This window comes from Cataglyphis hispanica, chromosome 12 (assembly GCF_021464435.1).
Source record: "Cataglyphis hispanica isolate Lineage 1 chromosome 12, ULB_Chis1_1.0, whole genome shotgun sequence".
Lineage (NCBI taxonomy): Eukaryota > Metazoa > Arthropoda > Insecta > Hymenoptera > Formicidae > Cataglyphis > Cataglyphis hispanica.
In genome coordinates, this window is record NC_065965.1 from 2956447 (window position 1) to 2975497 (window position 19051).

At 31.6% G+C, this 19051-nt stretch overlaps 2 protein-coding genes across 2 annotated transcripts; both read right to left on the bottom strand.

Annotated features, from left to right (window-relative positions):
* Positions 1-5056: 5056 nt before the first annotated feature.
* LOC126853276 (uncharacterized) lies at positions 5057-7482 on the bottom strand. The gene is made up of 2 exons (XM_050598875.1): positions 7353-7482; positions 5057-6647 (listed from the first exon to the last, which is right to left on the bottom strand). The coding sequence occupies exons 1-2, from the start codon at positions 7371-7373 to the stop codon at positions 5196-5198; spliced, it is 1473 nt and encodes a 490-aa protein (XP_050454832.1). The 5' UTR covers positions 7374-7482; the 3' UTR covers positions 5057-5195.
* Positions 7483-10677: 3195 nt separating this feature from the next.
* LOC126853278 (probable ATP-dependent RNA helicase ddx17) lies at positions 10678-13451 on the bottom strand. The gene is made up of 2 exons (XM_050598880.1): positions 13357-13451; positions 10678-12534 (listed from the first exon to the last, which is right to left on the bottom strand). Exons 1-2 carry the CDS (start codon positions 13366-13368, stop codon positions 11182-11184), a joined length of 1365 nt encoding a protein of 454 aa, XP_050454837.1. The 5' UTR covers positions 13369-13451; the 3' UTR covers positions 10678-11181.
* Positions 13452-19051: the final 5600 nt, after the last annotated feature.

The following is a 19051-nucleotide window of genomic DNA, read 5'->3' on the forward strand; positions in this document are numbered from 1 at the left end:
TAATTTTTATAATTATCTTGTTGAATAAAATTGTTCAAATTTTTTGGTGTAAAAAAACTCAATTATCTTTATATAATATTTATTAAAAATTGGTATTCTCGCAATTTAATTTCAGTGAAGAACATTGTGTGTATATGAATAAATAATAAAATATGGTTTTTAAAACAGAATGTATTATAATGATTAATAGAATTCTAAATTGTTTCATTATTATCAAGATATGTAACATTCATCAAAAATTTTTGATACAATCTACCGTTTATTAATTCAGACTCTATGTAATGAGAAACAAACGCTAACGTCAGTGTTCAACAATGGAGAGAATGATCGATGTAGTCTCGCAGGAAGCGACGGTTTCCGATTATTGAACGATATAATAGCGTACGCACTTGTGGAAAAGCGGATTATTCTCACCACTGCGTGTCTAATAATCGCATGCGAGATTGAGCTGTGAGATCTGGACACGCGATCTCGTTATCCAATTCAAAGATAGTGATAAATCTTCGGTATTCATGTATAACAGACAAATTCCATATAAATAACTTACCAAAAATTATGCTGATAATAAATGTATATATTTATTAAAAATATATATGTATTTAATAAATATATATATATATTTATTTATATTTAATTTATATATATATATATAAGTGTTGATAAATTTTTAATTTTAATAAATTAATTAATTTTTATATAGTTATTTTTAAAATCTTTTATATGTCATTGCAACTATCATACAAAATTTATATTTACACGTATATGTATATGTTTAAAATATATTATATAAAATATGAAGAAAGATCTCTTATATTTAAAATTTGTTGCTTAGAATGATATTCTATTTTAAAGGATTAATGATCATCTAAGCTTATTTGTCTCGCAATTTCCAAGATTGTCTAACAATGAATTTTTTTTGCTTTAAACAATAACTAGTAAAAGTAATCATGACAACAATACGTGGGATTATATTACAAAAGAGTGTAAAAGATTGCATTGTATATCCGAGCGGTTCTTCGTTCGTGCTGTTTATTGGATTGAAATCAAGTGATGGCGGTTAACCGACAAGTCATCCAGGCGGACTATCGTCGCTTATCACGACAATCGCGTGGTAAAATGTTCCTGAAAATTCATAAACGGAAATTACTCTCTCAACTGTTTCCCTCTCTCTCTCTCTCTCTCTCTCTCTCTCTCATACTCTATTCTATTATAGACAATGGAGAATAGAACTAGGAAAATTGAGAAGAAAGAGAGAAGAAAACCGATTTTCTTTCAGAGATTTCTGACAAAAATAGTTGATTGATGTAGTCGGAAGTCACGGAAGGGAAAGGATAGCGAAGATGGAAAGGAGATTTCATAATGACTCGCGATCTCTCTCTTTCTTTCTCTCTCCCTTCTTCTCAAAAATTGAGACGGTCACCTCGAATCGCATAAAGGTGAACCCTTTTCTCGGATATTCTGAAATATCATCTGTCAAAACAGAAAAAAATGAGAAAGACCAGAACTTTCTATCTTGATTCATAGGTATGGATGGAAGCCTTATATCGCACGCTGTTTCAACAAACGATCACCGATGCTGCTGTGCTTAGGATAAAAATTAACTGCAATTAAAACGGAAAACTTTCTCGACCGTCGTTATACCGCTTCGACGAAACTCGCACAGAAAAGGACGAAAGAAACGTATAAAAAAATGAGGAAGTAAATTAAATCGATGCGATAACAAAAAGTTTTATTTTTGAGAAGCGACAAATAAAATGCAAATATCTGACCTTTTCGGCTGATCGCTTTCTCGAGTTCAATCATTGGGTTCGTCTACGATCACCTGTCTATCGAGTGATCTGTTAAATGTTTTTATGCTCACTCAAGTTGACCACACTGCCAGTCGCTTTCGAAATTCACTCGATTGATTATACGAACATAATGTACAAATAAAGATAGTATTTTGCATATTTCTCTCATAAAATGCCAATGTAAAATCGATGAATAGTTTAGATATTAGAAAACATTCATTCTCACTTGTCAATTAACAAAGTATGCTTTTCTTCATATAATTTTTCTTATAGTATCTTGAAGTCACTGCATTTAATTAATTTATTTAAATTATTTTTTATATCATTATTTAAATCATTAATATCATTTTTTTTAATGTAAAAGGTTTAAAATTTTCTCTCAATATAGAATTGTAAATAATATATTTATTTAATTTATTTTTCTATTTTAATATTCTAAAATGTCTATATCTTCAAGTCATGCTATATCAGAATCCTAATAAATTAATATTATACGTATATGCAAAAAATAAAACAAAACATTTTTAATATGTGATAAAGATAAATATTGCACTTTGTGCGTAGTCTTTTATCAGATTCAAAGGAATAGAGCGAGCGGCGTAGAAAAATGTCAAATAAAAAGAATAGTTCTCCCATGCATTTTTTACATAAATTAATCTGAGTATTGTGACATTTTTTCCCGATATAATGTATTTCCTGGCGTTGGAATGCAGATAACGACGCTTGACGGTTCGTAAACATAAAGAGAAAATAATGCTTCAGTTACAGTAATGAATGTCTGCCTACACATGGGACTTTCTACCATACATCGCCAAAAGCTGCAGCCTCATTTTCCAGAATTTACATCGGCGTACTCTCAGTGTAGAGTCAACCGCGCCTCTCTCGAGCTTCCGGGTCACCGTGTATGTTGCCGATCGATATCAAGTCGCTGCGAGAAAGTAACGGGCTTGGTCCATCCGATTTTATTTTAAACCATCGGCATACTTGCGCGCGCACGAGAATGCACAAAATAAAATAAGACAGTGCGAAGCTCTCACTCACCTGCCGTGATGTACGTTCACGCCAGGATTGGCAATAAAATACATTGTACCCCGCATAAACTACGCAGTTTTGTCAAACATGCCAATTTTATTCATATATAATTAGAAATTATGAGAGAAACTCGACGAAAAGAATTTCATGGTTTCTAAGTTATAATAAAAAAATGTCTAAAAATTTTATTGAAAGATATTTTATAGAATTTTTGTTAAACATTTTCTAATTTTTTTTTTTTTTAATAATAAAAAAGACCTTTACGTTTTAGTGTGATTTTAAATTTATAATCACAAAAATGTTTTAAGAAATTATATAGAAAAATACTGTATCTAATTTTTGTTGGACATTTTATATAATTTAATTACATTATATAAAAAATATTATATATAATGTTATTAGCCTTCGATTTTTTAAGGTAAAAAGGTTTCTAAAAAGAGTGCATTTGCAAAAGAGATGAACAAATGATTATAAATGGCAGTAATAGTTCTACGAAAGGCAGAAAATGAATAACAATTAATCAAAAAGATTTTTTATCTCACTTAGAGCTTTTCGTTACGCCGGACCTGATTCGAATGGACAGTCTCTCGCAGCTTCACTTCCCCTTTCCTTTTGCGACTGGCACGCATCGCAGTCAGATCAGCCAGACATTTCCATAATCCGGATCTCTTCCGCTCTCAGATGCCATGACCGTGACTCATGTAATTCGCATTAAGACATGAAACGACCAAAAATTTCGAACGATCAATTAGTCTCGTGCTAAGAAGATGCATCGTGCGATGCAACGGCCATAACAGAATTAATTAGCAAGTGGAAGATTAATTAGTATGATGTTGTAAAATTTCGAGATAAAATTATGGCATTGTGTATTATTGTAACCTGTCTATAATTACATCTCTTTTAATTTTCAACTTTCCACGAATATATTTATTCTTTGCATAATGAAAACACATCTTTTGTAGTTTTAAATGTATTTCTTTATAATTCAATAATAATTACTTAAACACAAATAAATTTAATAACTTAAATAAATTTGTTATTTGTTAAAAAACCTGGATACTTTTGATAAAATTTATTAATATCTGCAATATTGAAGACATAAAATAGAGAATATTTGCTATCATATATATACATTAATTATCAAGCGCCTAAAGCAATTTATCTTAATGATACGGTTAATTCTTGAAGCCGTCACGTTCGTATAATATTTTCTGTATCTTAATCTGCTAAATTTTCATGCACATCGTATAAGAGTTTATAATAACATGTGTGTATAATTACATCGAAAAGAACATGGCAGGAAAAAAGTCAAGAACCCGTCCCTCAAACGAAAGTAAAGTACGAAGATAAACGCAAAACATTGGTTCGTTGTACAACAGAGAGAAAGGAGTGCAAACGTCGAAAGATACATAAAGGATCGTTTATTATACTAGAGTGATTACAAAACAAGTACTTAAAATTGCTATGTATACATATGTAGGTCATAAGGCTCGCAAATAGATCTACATTGTTAGGTCACACCGGGTCAAACTCGATGCGACGTCGCAATTTTCTGAGTTCAAAAAAAAATTTATCATGCATTCTAAAATACTAACACTGCTTTTGTAAAAAAAAAAAATAAGTTCTTTTCGCATTTTCTTTTCTTTCGCTTTAATCGTTAAAATTTTAATATTATACATCTTACGTTGGCATTTTTGCCGGTAACACAAAAGTGACATTTGCTGCAGAAGAAAGTATCAAGCAGGATGGAGAGAGGTGATATAAGTATAATCGTATCAAGGGGCAATCTGCACACCTGCGGGCAAGCCTTTCATTTAATGGGTAACGCGAAAGTAAATCATATGGAACGTTGGTATCTATTAGATTCTCGACATAGATTCTCGCAGCTATTAATAATGTTAGACATTTTTAATTTAATAGATTTTGATTAAATTTAGTAAATCAATAAGAATGTACGGAGTATAAAATGTGTATTTTATATATTACAAAATTAATATTTATTATGGAAATATATTTAGAAAATTACAATAAAAATGACATTTATTATCAAATTTTTACTCTCTGTCTCTCTCTCTCTCTCTCTCTCTCTCTCTCTCTCTATATATATATATATATATATATATATATATATATATATATATATAAAGTAAATAGTTTAAATATAAATATAAAAAGTACTTGTGTGTGTGTGTGTGTGTATAAATATTAGAGATAATTTTTATAGTTACGTATATATTTCTTGAAAATAAAAATAATCGCGTCAATTTAACAGTTCTATAACAACGAATAATTATAACAATCTTATATAATATATCTTATATATAATAGCACCATTTTTTCTACCATTCTATCGCATTTGTAGATCATGCAATATCATTCTTTATTATATTGTTTATTTCCAAAGTTACCGTCATCCGCACTGATCTTATCTTGTTTTATTTGCTGTGCCTGATGTGATTCGTAAGCCGAGAACTCATAATTGTAAGATCGGGGCGTCTGAGATGCGGCAGTGAAATCTTTATTCTGATAATAGCCCGATTGATTTTGATAACTTCTGTAATTCTGTTTCTGTTTATTGCCGAACTGACCATGGGCGTCGTAATTAGTATAGTCATCTCTTTGATTTGTTGGTCGACGATCGACCACACGATCGCGATGCTTGATGCGATTATCAGACGATGCGTATGTTGTCTGCGATACCGGTTTTTGAACATAATGGACGCTCGAGTATCTCGTATTCTTATTCGAAGTTTTTTGAGATGGAGCTTCTTGTAAATTTATCCGTTCTCCGTTAACTTTAGCGGCACCATCGACATTTATCACGTAAGTTACACCAGTTTTAGTTTTTGCTCCCGAAAGAGTGACGTATGATGGTGTGTTTGAAGTATAAGAATCTTGATTCGTATATGATCCATCGTTGACACTGCTTAAGACGTCTTTATCGTTCTCGTAAGACTGACCAGCTTGTTTTTGCGCCAATAAATTGCCCAATGTCTGGCTCATCAGCTGTTCCATCTGCTGAGCTTTGACGTACGGAGCGGGCAGCGGGTAATCCGGGCCGACTGGCTGTCCCGCTACGCTGATTACTCTGTACGTCGTCTTCGGCAGGAAAATCGGCAGGCCCTTTGTTTGAACATCGAGTTGATTGTATGGATTGGCTATCTTGTACGTGCTAGATTGCCCGTCGAGATCCTTCAAGTTGCCGGATATGTAGTTTCCGCCGTCTACGAATTGGCTCGTAGAAGCGTCCTGATTCGTCTCATTATCTTTCGATTGTGTACTCTGCTTGACCTTCTCCGATGTCTCGGTGGAATCTTGCGATGTTTCCTGGTCGATGCCTGACGACGGCGTTGGCAATGGCGAAAGGGGAGCGTGATTGAAGTAATGAGGATAATAGTAGGGTGGCTGGTAATAATAATTCGGATAGGACGGAGGTGGATACAACGCAGGATTCACTGTGTATTGTGTAGAATACGGATTATAAATGACGTAGGGTAAATTGGCGTAAGGATACGCATCGTTGTTGTAGTACGAGGAATGAGCGGATGAAGGGGAATTGTTTTTGGAATATGAATCGTAATGAGAATAATAAGAATTTTTTTGATGATTGTTATTGTAACTAGAACTGTAGGAATCCTTGGCGTCGATTTTCGGCGCGAACGATTCCGACATTAATTGCGAAGTTGACTCTGCCTCGGCACCTCGTTTAATTAACTTAGGGCTGTAAGGATAGACGGGATGTATCGGTAAAAATGGTTTATCATTAGGATCCTTAGTTTTATGTGGTTGGGCAAATATCGTCGGCAACAGCAAGCAAAGCAAAATCTGTAATTAGATTTATTTGAATTGATTCATAAAACATAATTGATTAAAGAGAATTTTATATTATTATATTGTATTTATTAAAGAAACGTGAACAGAGTAACAAAATAATATATAATATATTAGTAACTATTAATAAAACATATAGTTATCTTAATTTTTTATTTTTATTAATCAATAAAATATTCCATAATATTATTTAATTACATAAAAATGGAAATTATACAGTAAATATCATAATATAATCACTATAAAAAAATTTATTTAAATTAATAACATTGTATTTATAGGTTATACTTTCAAAAAAAATTCCCAATTTTTAATAAATAATTTTAAATGTTTTTGTGACATTAATTTATGCTGTATGTTTACCATGCATTCATATTTTGTATTCCACATATTTGTTAATTTTTATATTTTACATCAAAATATATTTAAACATATGTTCAAATAAAATAAAAATTTTTGCAATCCAAAAATAAAAATATATGTCTCATAAATGTCAAATATAAATTTACGAACCGTTGAAATCGTTGAAACTCTATTGAAATAAAGTTTCTTAAAAAAATAGCTGTTTGTAATTAGACCGCATAAAAGAATTAGACGTCAAGTTTAATTAGCACTACTATTAGCAACGTTAGAGATTAGTAGCATTGAATAAAATGAATTATTTTCCACTAATTAATGAATTTATTAATTTGTACCAACCAGCCGCACTATCTCCGCCATAACTCGCTTATCGCAGTCGAATGACTACAAAAGTTATGCTTTCTTCCACAATTTAATCGCTATCTCATCCGGCACTTCGTCTGCCAACAATTTCACAGATCAGATCGACGCGACGGTTCCACCTTTAATGATGTATCTGCCGACATTGAATTTCTCCTTTATACTTAGTCGCTGGAAAAATCGCAGAAACTAGTTTAACATTTCTTTGCTCTTGTATACAAGAGTACACTGCTATGTATACAAGTATAAAAGTGATAGTGCATGGTCCGGTGGCGCAGTGAAAATGTATAGAATGTCGTTCTATCATCGTCGTCAAATGGCGAACAATCACTCGATAGTGACAGACATGAGACTGTCACGTGTCGAACATTACAAAGAAATGGCCAAGATTCTGCTCTTCGCTCGATCTCAACGATCATTAAACGGAGCGTAATTGCCAGTTGGCTGCGTCGAACAAGGAGTCTGCGAAGAACTTATTTGGTAATGCGTGATTTTCGCCAAAGTCCGGATTGGTACTCTAAAGACAGCTGGCCGGAAGACAAAAGGTGATAGTCGTAAAGGATCAAACGACCTAGGAAGTGGAGTACCCTCCGGCAACTTTGAAGGATCTTTTTATTTTCGCCCGAACAACGCCTTTCTCGGTGACGTTCTCGTACGTTTGAAAACGTCAAGACTTGTTTTACTTTCACCTGTGCGTCTGTCTCCCCTACCGATGAATCCTTACTGCTCCGACCACACCTGTGATAATGACATGATTGATAGGATTCAGAAAGATTGCGTCGCAATATCCGGAAAAAAAAATTTATCTTTAAATTATTATAAAATCTTCGGTTTCTCTTTCATTAAATAAACGAAGAAGGGTCATAAAAAAGCAAAAATGCATTTTTTATTAACACTTTCAGTTGCGATGACCAGAGATGAATTAATTATATATTTACTTTTAAGTAAAAACGTTTTTAATATTTATTTAATTTAATATTTATTAAATAATACGATTTTGATAAAAATATTTTGTAGAACACATATATATGTGTTTTCTTATGAAATAAATACAATAATGTTAACATATGTAAAGCATATAAAATTATATATATCTTTATTATAAAGAAAAAATATGCGTTTATAATCTTTTTTATGTGAAGTTTATTCCTTAAAAAATAATATTAAAAAATTAATAATATTTTTTTATAATAAAATTTTTATAATAATTTTTCTCTTTTCCATATTATTAAAAATATTTTGATAATATTTAATATAAATATTCTATGTGTGTGTGTATTTTAGAGATAATCTATTATACATTATTGTCGCACAAAAAAGAAAATTTCAATAAAATGTATTTCATATTTTTAACTCTAAAATTCTATTAAAATTTTTTATAAGTTTATATTGAAAACTCATATTGTGTTCAACAAATTATTTTAATTACATATTTTCATACATTTAATACATTGTCTTTCGCAAAGTCCTCAATTACTATACTCGAGAAAAAGACTCACGTTACGAATCGATACACGAAAGTGAATCTGTAAATCGTCAGGCAAGAGAGGTATTTGCAATCCACGATCAAGGTAAAAGTGCATAACGGAGTCCACCCGGGGAACGCCTTCACGAAGAGTAAGAGCGTACTTTTTCCGCTCTCGCCGTGCATGAAAGAGTGAAGCACGAATATGCCGCTCTCAAAACTAGTCGGAAAATAGTGAAATGTGCATTTTTTATATTTGCGAGATATATACAATCGTATGTTGGACGATTCCCTTGAATTAGTCCATCCATGGAAGAACTAAAGAAATTGCGTGCAGCTCTCTCGTTTCATCGTGCTCGCATGCGTAAATGCGTCCGTGTCCAGGATCCACGCACGAAGCTGACGCAGAAACTAGGTCAGGTGCACATGAAGAAGTAATGCATGATCGGCGCCTTACTAAAATCGCTTTCTTGCGTGGGCATCTGCGTATCTCAGATCATATAATCAAAAATTCGATTAATGAAATCAACCAATCACTTTATTAATTGATGGATCGTGAATCTGATATTTTAGTAGTCGATATTGTTTTAAAATATAATATAATATTTAAATATATAAAATAAAATATAATATAATATTCAATATAATATTTAAATTAATAATATAATATATACGTTGCCGTGCATTACAAATCAAGAATAATTTTAACCATTTACATTTTTTTATAAAATTTAAATTTTTTATGCAAACATATATATATATATATATATATATAGATATGAGTCATTTGTAAAAAATATATATAAATTATATATGAAGAAAAATGTTATTTCTTACTATTTTATATTAATTTTATATTAAATAATGTGTTTTAACACACATACAAACTAATATTAACCGTAAAAAATATACTTTTAAAAATATATGACTAACTGCTATAACACGTACCATATTATTACACTATATAGTATTTTGCTCTTATAGGTAATATAATTATTTATATCGTTAATAGCATTCAAATAAAAAGGGATGCGGGTCTGAAGATTGCAAGTTTCTACATTAATCATCTTAAACCTGTTTGATAAGTGTTCGGCTAGTCAACGTTTTTGCCGGTCAGCAACCACTTTCTCAAACAAAATAAAGGTTTAGAAAGGTATGTCTACTCATCGCAATCTATTCCGGCCTTGAAGTAAAAGTGATCCTGTTCTTGCTCGTCAGGTGAATTTCTTTCATTATTATATCTCTCATACCATCGTCGTTCGTGCGGCGAATGAACTTTCATGATAGTAAAAGCAAAAGAAGTAGCACTGTCGGGTCACGTCGTTACTAGATACAATTCAATTATTTTGACAAGATAACAATACCCGGGTCCATTCAAACGTCCAAACTGTTTAAATGTCTTTCGATACGCGTTATCTTACCTCATGCGTCCAGAATTAATTACTCACGGATAAACTCGCAAACTCAAAGATCAATCTGACGCTCTATACATATATCTAATTATACTTTTAGTTATAATAATTAATATAATTATATTATAATAATTATATTGTTTATTAATACCACAATAAATTTTTTTTTGTCTTTGATCACAATGATTAATGTGCTTATTTAGACTTTATTAAAAAGAAGAAAATTGGAACAGAATGTCTTATGCACGTAATCTGCGAAATGCGAGCGCAAATTAATGATGATACTTTTGCAATTCAAGAAATTCAGATTATGCTTCTTGAGATTTTAACAGTTATCTAAATTAATTGTTAATCGTTAATCATTGATCCAATAGCAACAATCATGTCGCTGTCATAAATTAAAGATTAAAATGGGTTTCCTAGTGTATTAAAATTAACTTTTTTTTATTACAAAAGAGATATAAAACTAGACAACAAACATCACAATTATCATTGATACAAGAGATATATAACAGAAAAGACTATAATATTTTCTAATGTTATAAATATGTAACAATTTGTATTAAATACGATTACGGAAATTAAATTTGTCCATAGATGTGCTGGTAAAAAATTTAAATATAAATATATCCAAGACACTCTTTGGAGTGCCTGAGCTATTATTATTCTCATTATGGAGCATATAGATCCTTTAATCTATCTTAAATAATAACTGAAAATATTTACTGCTATTTCTCATGGCAAGATCTAGTCAGCATAAAATTAAAGCCAGTTGACAATTTTAAATCGCGATCATTTTTTTGATACTTAACTTATTCTAATATATATTTCATAATTATAAGTATAAGCTTTATCAGAGCGAGCTCGAGAGCATTAACATATGCGTGAGGTGTGCAAAAAGCCCTAGAAATTATAAATAAAACGACTTATTTTATTTTCCGTTAGGAGTCGAGTACGAGATCGTGTCGTACTTTTTGCTTTCCAATTGCGCGTTGTCATACGATTTTACTGCGGCGAGTCTTGAATATCTTGGACTCTGGACACTGGAATAAGCTCCGTGAGATCCCGCGGGTGTTCCGTACGAACCGGAAGGACTTAGATACGTGGGCGTATAACTGGAGGCTTTAGCATAAGTTACGACGGGGTTGGAGTAACTGTGACTGGGACTCGAGTAGCTCGAGCTATGAACAGCGTAACTGGAACCAGCATCAGAATAACCGGAGGAACTGGAGGAACTCGGGGATCCGTAAATGACGTTAGGACTGGAATAGCTAGAACTACTACCGGACGAATGGGACGGCACATAATTTACGTAAGAGGGACTGGACGATCCGGAGTTTGAGTAAGATGCTGAAGAAATTGGCTGCTCGTAATTGGAACTGTCTGACGCCGAAGTTGAATATCCGGCGTGAGAGCTTGAAGAGCCATAAGATCCTGAAGAAACCGGCGCGGAATAACTAGATGATGAAGAACCGGAAGATAATGCGGAAACTTCGTGAGATCCAGAGGAGATCGGAAGAGAATATGTAGAGGATGCTCCATGAGAACCGGAAGAACTACTGAGAGCAGAGATGTCGTAAGAGGATTTAGATGCTGGGAGGCTGTAGCTGGAGGAGTCATCGTGCGAGCCGCTGGAGATAACTAAGCCACCAGTCACGGAATGTAAAGAATTAGAGGAAATAGGAAGATTGTAGCTTGATGAGGAGCCATGCGACGATCCCAGTACAACGGGAACGGAAGATCCTCCGCTGTTATAAGCCGAAAGTCCTTGAGCTGCGGATGCGTAAACTGGCGCGGAAGAATATGAACTGGAACCGGAATACGAACTGCTCGCGGCGTCACTGCTGCTCTGCGATCCAAAGGTGACGGGGCCAGTTTTCGACAAGATGAGATTATTTCCACCACTTCCTAAACCGATGCTGGCTATGCTGGGCACGGAGTACGTGCTCTGAGCAGAGTGTCCGTTCAGAGAGGCACCCTGAAGACTCAACAAGTTATGGTCTGAAGAAATATATCCAGATCCAAGACCGCCGGTTGAAGGTTGATATGCGATTCCGTGACCGACGGAACCGCCTAAGCTCAGTCCAGCATGTCCAAGGGAGAAACCACCGGATGATCCTCCTAGACTATACCCGGAACTCACACTCGAGGGAATGTGTGCTGAGTAGGAAGAAGATCCATGCGATGGAAAAGGCAGTGAAAGGCCGCGTTTATTTGGCGGCACTCGAAGCTGATACCGCGAATTTTCACTGCCATAGACGAGAACCGCCAGCCCCAGAAACACCTACGCAAATAAAATTCATGTTATCATTACTTCTTCACTTTCTAAGAATGGCCTACTTTCGTCGGTTTGATCGGTTTATGTGAAAGTGGAATACAACATTATTAGTAAGTAACCTGATTTATAATCAAATTGCTTAAGCTATGAGCGATCGTATTAATTAAGCAAAAGATAAATGTATCATTCTGCCAGGCAAGTATATAAAAATATTAATTGATTAATATTTTTTAATTGCAACTTTTAATATATCATTTTAATTACAGATTAACTATTATTTAGTATATCATTTTACTATATAATACTTAATTTTGATTTAAACCGTTCTGCTCTACAAAATAGAAATTTAAATATATTAAACTAATGTAATTATTATTTTCTTAATATCTATAATGTTTGATAATAATAAAATAATATATAAATAATAACCATGATATTTATATCATTATATTATAGATATTATATGTAATAAATGGAGAATTATACTTTAAAATAGATTTTTCTTTAATAGAAGTGCAATAAAAAAAATATTATTGTTATATATTAATTATAATATTAAATATAAATATTATTATATTATTTATTAATCTTTTAAAGACTTTCTAGATTTTATATTGTTAATAATTTCGTGATTTAACAACGATCTAAATTTCTGCAAAGAGAAGAAGATTTGCAACGATCTTTATCGAGCTATCTTTAACACATCCTGTATAAGAATATTAATTTTGTATGCGTAATCTGCACAAGATACATAAAGGCACAAATAATTGATATAGATACAATTAAAAATTAAAAGAATTGGGAAGAAAAATTTTCCGTGGCACTTACAATTGACCGCATGCTTGCCGGAATCGGATTACTCTTGTTAGTATTTCTTGCAATCGAATGACAGTTCAGTGGTAGAGTGTGATATCGTGGTTTCTGATGCCATTGCTACCAAGAAGAAAGCCTTTATACATGAATCCCCTCTTACACGGTGAAAGAAAGGTCTAGGTGAAGGTAAGTCTCCTCGCGCTAATATACCGGGTGCAGCGTCTCGTCGCTTCGCCTTGTCGAGGCATTGATAGCAGTCGACTAGTACATCGAATGTTTTACAAATCAAATTCTATTTGCGATAATAGCGGACCGGTACATTGATTTCTATCGCAGGTTTTTCTATCGTTAAACATAAGAAAGAACAACATCCTCTCGAGGAAGTCAATCCGCTTGAAAGAAGAAAAGAAAAAATAATGCCAATCGCACGAATATAAAGGAAAATCGGAAAAAGATTTATCGCTTCCCTTTCTTAATACAGCGAAATTTTGTCCTTGCCTTATTGCTTTTGTTCGCAAAGCGTTTCGAGAAAGTGTGTAAGGAAGGTCAATTACCTTCCGCACATGTTCAGGATATTCTCAATTAAGGTTTTTTGCTTTTCCACATATCCGGAAAGATATCCTCCTAGTGATCAAATTGAGCGATATCGCGCAATATTCAAAGATCACGAAAATTTCAGTAGACTAACTCGTGAGAGAATATGTTAAGTATTTTTTAATTACTACTTTCTTGCAAAACCAGTAATTTAATTTCAACGAGATAATTATTATTGCCAAGATCAGTATGCCAAATCAAGCCACATTATTTTATTTGTTACTCAGAGTGTAACTCAGATATCACTTATACAAGAAAACACTATCTCGTCATGTATCGGGAAAAAAAAGTATTAAAATTTCCGATTCGAGACAAGATTTTTAATTCATTTTATATTTTTCACTCTTGATTTTAGCTCTAAAAAAAAACATTATACAGGAAAACATCAACAGGAAACCATCAACAAAATTGTATATTAAATGTCATAAATTAGACCATAATTCCAGTTTAAACATCACCGAGACGCATGGCCGCATACAAAAATTATCGTGCCACCAATTATACATGCGAAAAGAAAGTAAAATGAATTTACTTATATAATCATAACTTTTCAAAAATATATTATTCAGTACATCGAGAGAGTATGTTCGGATATACTTCCGAGATTATTCACTGGTCTTAAGAAAAACTTTTTCTATGCATTCAAATCTACTGAAATGTACGTGATTTTAAACTCACAGTTCGTCTCAACACTGATAAAAAGAATTGTTAATTAAATACCGAATTGTCGCGTGAAAAAAGCAGCTTTTATTATACCTATTCTGTAACAAACATATTTCTGTTAAATTTTAAGAGACTAGTGTCACACTTGCATGTTCTGTTATTGCAAAACTCAGACTAAACCAGATGGTTTTATTAATTTCATTCTTAAGCACAAAAATTAATCGAGTCTTAAACATGTCTTTTCAAGTGAAACAAAGCAAAATATTTTATAAAATCACAATGTTTTACATTGCTTTGTGAAAAATATCTAAGGAAACTATACTTATATCTTATATCTAAAATACTATTTTCACTTTCAGTTAATCTAGAATTCCTATTTTTATATTTATTTTTATCCGTCTTTTATGTAAATTGTAGTTCATTCGAGTTAAGATCAAATATGCACTATAACAAAAGAATACTTGATACAAATATTCTCAGATTGTAAATAAAAAAAAATTTTACCTGTTGAAAGCCGATCGACATTCGAAAGTGAAATGCGCTTAAGAGTAACGAAAAAGCTACTATGTGTTTCTTGTTTTGATTTCTTTATGTAATCAACATCTCGTAGAAATAAAATCATAGGAAAGTAATTGTTCTTGGAAAATAAATGACCACCATAGAAATAAAATGTAGCTGTAAAAAGATAATCGCATTCTCCGAGAATTCATAGCGCCTTATAATAACTTATTTGTCTCCTCCCAACATACCAAACTGTAGTAATTGAAAACGTTTGATTGACATCATTTCACTTTCTCTTATAGTGAGATGAAGAAAGAGTATGTTGTGTTTGCAGTTTTGTCCAATTCAAAAGGCGACGAATTAGTCTTAAGAAAGATGACAATTGCGATTTATTTCCAAGCAGAGAAATAGAAATGAAAGAAAAAGAAAATAGATAAAAAAATATTATTTTATAATTATCAGTTTTTGACACAATAAAATATTTGGGATTTATACAATTTTTATTTTTATGTCATTTTTTTTACATAATTTTGATATAAATAAATAAATAAAAATATAAAAATATATACATATAAATTATAGCAATTCATTGTATTTGTAACTAAATAATATTAAAAGCTTAATATTGGTAAAGTGTTATAACAAATAATATTCTACGCACTTATGTTAATTTATTAACATATACATTTGTAAATACTATCAATATTAATTATATAACCATCGCTGATAAATCTTATCGATGTAGATAGCTTTATTAGAGTTATATTGTTTAGATATGTATAGTTATGCAGAGCATAACACAGCATATCTTTAAATATAAGATGTTATCACAGCTTTTGTGTGACGTGAATAATGTATCTGTCACTTTGTTAATATCTTGATCAAAGCTAAGTGTACTATTGAGCAAAACACGCATTGAAACGAAGCATGCTAAAAGATCCTCAGATATCACTCTTCGCATCTTGGCACTAAGAAAGAAAAAAATGTTCAAACATATCACGTTGGTCTATTACTAAAGAAGATAAATACGTGAGAACTGATTCTATCATTTATCAAGAGAACCAGTTAAAATCGCAACACTACTTGGAATTATGCCAATGTTGACAGTTGATTATCACGCTTCACGCACATGGTTTTGAATAAAAGATATTGACTTAAAGTCGCTCTTATTTTCTCATCTGATTACTATTATATAATTTGCAACCTCTTTCAGATTTTTTAATTCTCTCGCTTTTTCGATCTTTAACTTTCTACACAGTTTCTTCTTTTCTGTGCATATATAAATTTTCTCATTACATATTATTTCTTTATCAATCGAGCTATTTTAAACGACAACTAAGATTTAACTATTTATATTATAATATTAAAAAATATTGATAACAACGAAAAAAACATAAAAAATATTAAGTATGCAAATAAGAGTAATTTATTTGATGAGAAGTAGGATATGGAATTTCTTAGATAAGATTCAGGGAGCACATTTGAGAAACTGACCGAACGAGTTTGAAGTAAAACGATAAAAGTGCACCAGTAGAATGAAACGAAAACCGGGCAGTAAAATATGGGTCACTTGCGGAAAGTGAGTTGACGACAGGTTTAAGAAGCAATTGTGACGAGGCAACTCGACAGGGTCACACAAGTCGCGCTTTTAAGACCCTTGAATTACTTTTCGGAGGCTTTGTAAGTCTTTCTATCAGAGCGGTAACGATTTCATCATCTTTCTTGGAAGATCTTGCTTTCCACTGACAAACATTTACACGACTAAAAAAAATGCAACATGTTTACTTTACAGATAAAAGCAACCGATAAAAGAAAACGTATCATTTTAAATTTTACGTTTTTGGTTGCACTTAATATCACTTAATGAACATCTTAATTGCATTTCTGTCATTAAGGCAAAAATAGATAAAACACTATCACTCATAATAAAGATATTTTATAAATTTTTATTTGCAAATTAATTTAATCATTTTTTAAATCTTTCTTAAAACCTATAAATTTAATTATTTCTGATAAAAATATTCAATTTGTCATAAATAAATTAATAATGGAAAGTAACATATACACTTACCTTATTACTTTGATCTTAAAAATCTTAGCAATAGAAAACAATGTAATTATTGAATTTAACAAAGAATAGAAGCATCTATGCTTGCAAGAAGAGAGCAATATTAACAGTTTTTTAAATAAATGTCAATTTATGAATCTTCCGCTTAAATTTCGATCTATAAATCGAATTAACACATTAGCGTGCCTTTTTTGACGCATGTTCCCTCTCTTGTCTAGCTCAATGATTAAATGATTATGTCATCTGGAAGAATCGTACATCTGCAAACAGCGATATATTATGCATATTTAAGATTGCTCAGATAATCCGGCTACGTTAATCGTGGCTAGAATTATCGAATAACTTTCGAGGTCAGAATCGAGTGACGTGGCGATGGGTCCGTGAGCGTCCACGAACGATGGTCACGACTACGAGTGAGAGTCTCTTTGTATAGATCAGCGTTCTGGGCCGGAAGTGGCGGTAATCCATTTTCTCAACTTTCCATTCCATCGCGGCTATATAGAATAAACATCGCGGTTGCGTGCGGTTAACGTTATTCATACATTATAAACGTGTGAATCTAGGGCTTACCTGGCCCTCCGCAATTTCTTAATAAAGGAATAATATAGAATAATAATTTATGTATTCAGAGAACGTTGAAAAAACATTGTTTCTCTCTTTCTTCTAAGTAAAAACATATTTATTTATTTAATAAAATAAATAAAAACATATATTTACACGTGTTCGATATATCTATTTTAGAGACAGAAAAAGTATACATAAAAATTTCACGCTCATCATACATATTTTATTCATTAATCAACATTCATATATGATCTACTTTCTCTTGTTAAGTGTAACATATATATATTAATTTATACATAAGTATAAAAATAAAAAAATAGGAAAAATATTCTGCCTAGGAAATCAACAAAAATCTCTCTCCATTCTATAAATAATATTCTTAAACACATTGGTATGGCAAATGACGAAATTTCTTTTACGCGTTATCGACAATTAAAAAACTACTTGCTTGTTATTTTTGCAACAGAATTTCAATTTCAATGAAACAACTGCATTCATTATTACAGTCGCTTTCTTTAAAACGTTTTGAAGTACGCATATATGCGTAATAACAGGAGGATACTTGGCACGAGTTATATTGAACATCACACATAGTAACTCTTCGATAACAAAACGTACATACTAATTGTAAGCGCTGTAAAATAACTGAATAATTTCTTTGTTTCTGAAAATTTATAACTCTCACAAATGATGTAGTTTTGTGTACACAATATGAATACAAAATGCACACTGCATTTCAATGGTTATTTATGGATTGTAGAGAAATTATATAATGCCATTATAGCATGGAATTTCTCACAAACTAATTGATAATTTTTTTTCCATGTACAAAAGACTGGAATACAAAATTTTAAATAAAGTTTTTGGAATAAATTCTTTGAGATAAATATAAACTATTAACTTAAAACATTGTAATTAGAAAAACTTTATTTAAATTAATAAAATAGAATAAAAACAATTAATTTAAATAAAATCTAGATTAAAACATTTTTATCAATAAAAAAAAATTCATTTTATATTGTATCCATTTACACTACCGTTCATATGTTAAAAAACTTTTTGCAATAACAATGCTATAACAAAACTATTCTCTCTATCAATAAAAATAAATAAAATTTCTTATTAAAATAATTTCGTTTGCAGAATGCACAATTTTTTTAGTTGGCTTGAAACTCTAAAAGAATATGAAATGAAATCGTTCATATATAATACAAAAAAAAATAAGGAATGAGGTGTAGCGTTATTAGCATATCAGAATCACGCGACTGCGATAATAATTTTCCTTACAATTCTTTCTCCTTTTTAATTTCTCCCTCTCTC

Excerpts from the sequence above, each read along its gene's own strand:
- LOC126853276 (XM_050598875.1), bottom strand. The coding sequence starts at position 7,373 with ATGGCGGAGATAGTGCGGCTG. Across the intron at positions 6,648-7,352 it reads TGGCGGAGATAGTGCGGCTG|ATTTTGCTTTGCTTGCTGTT; the intron begins GTTGGTACAAAT and ends ATCTAATTACAG.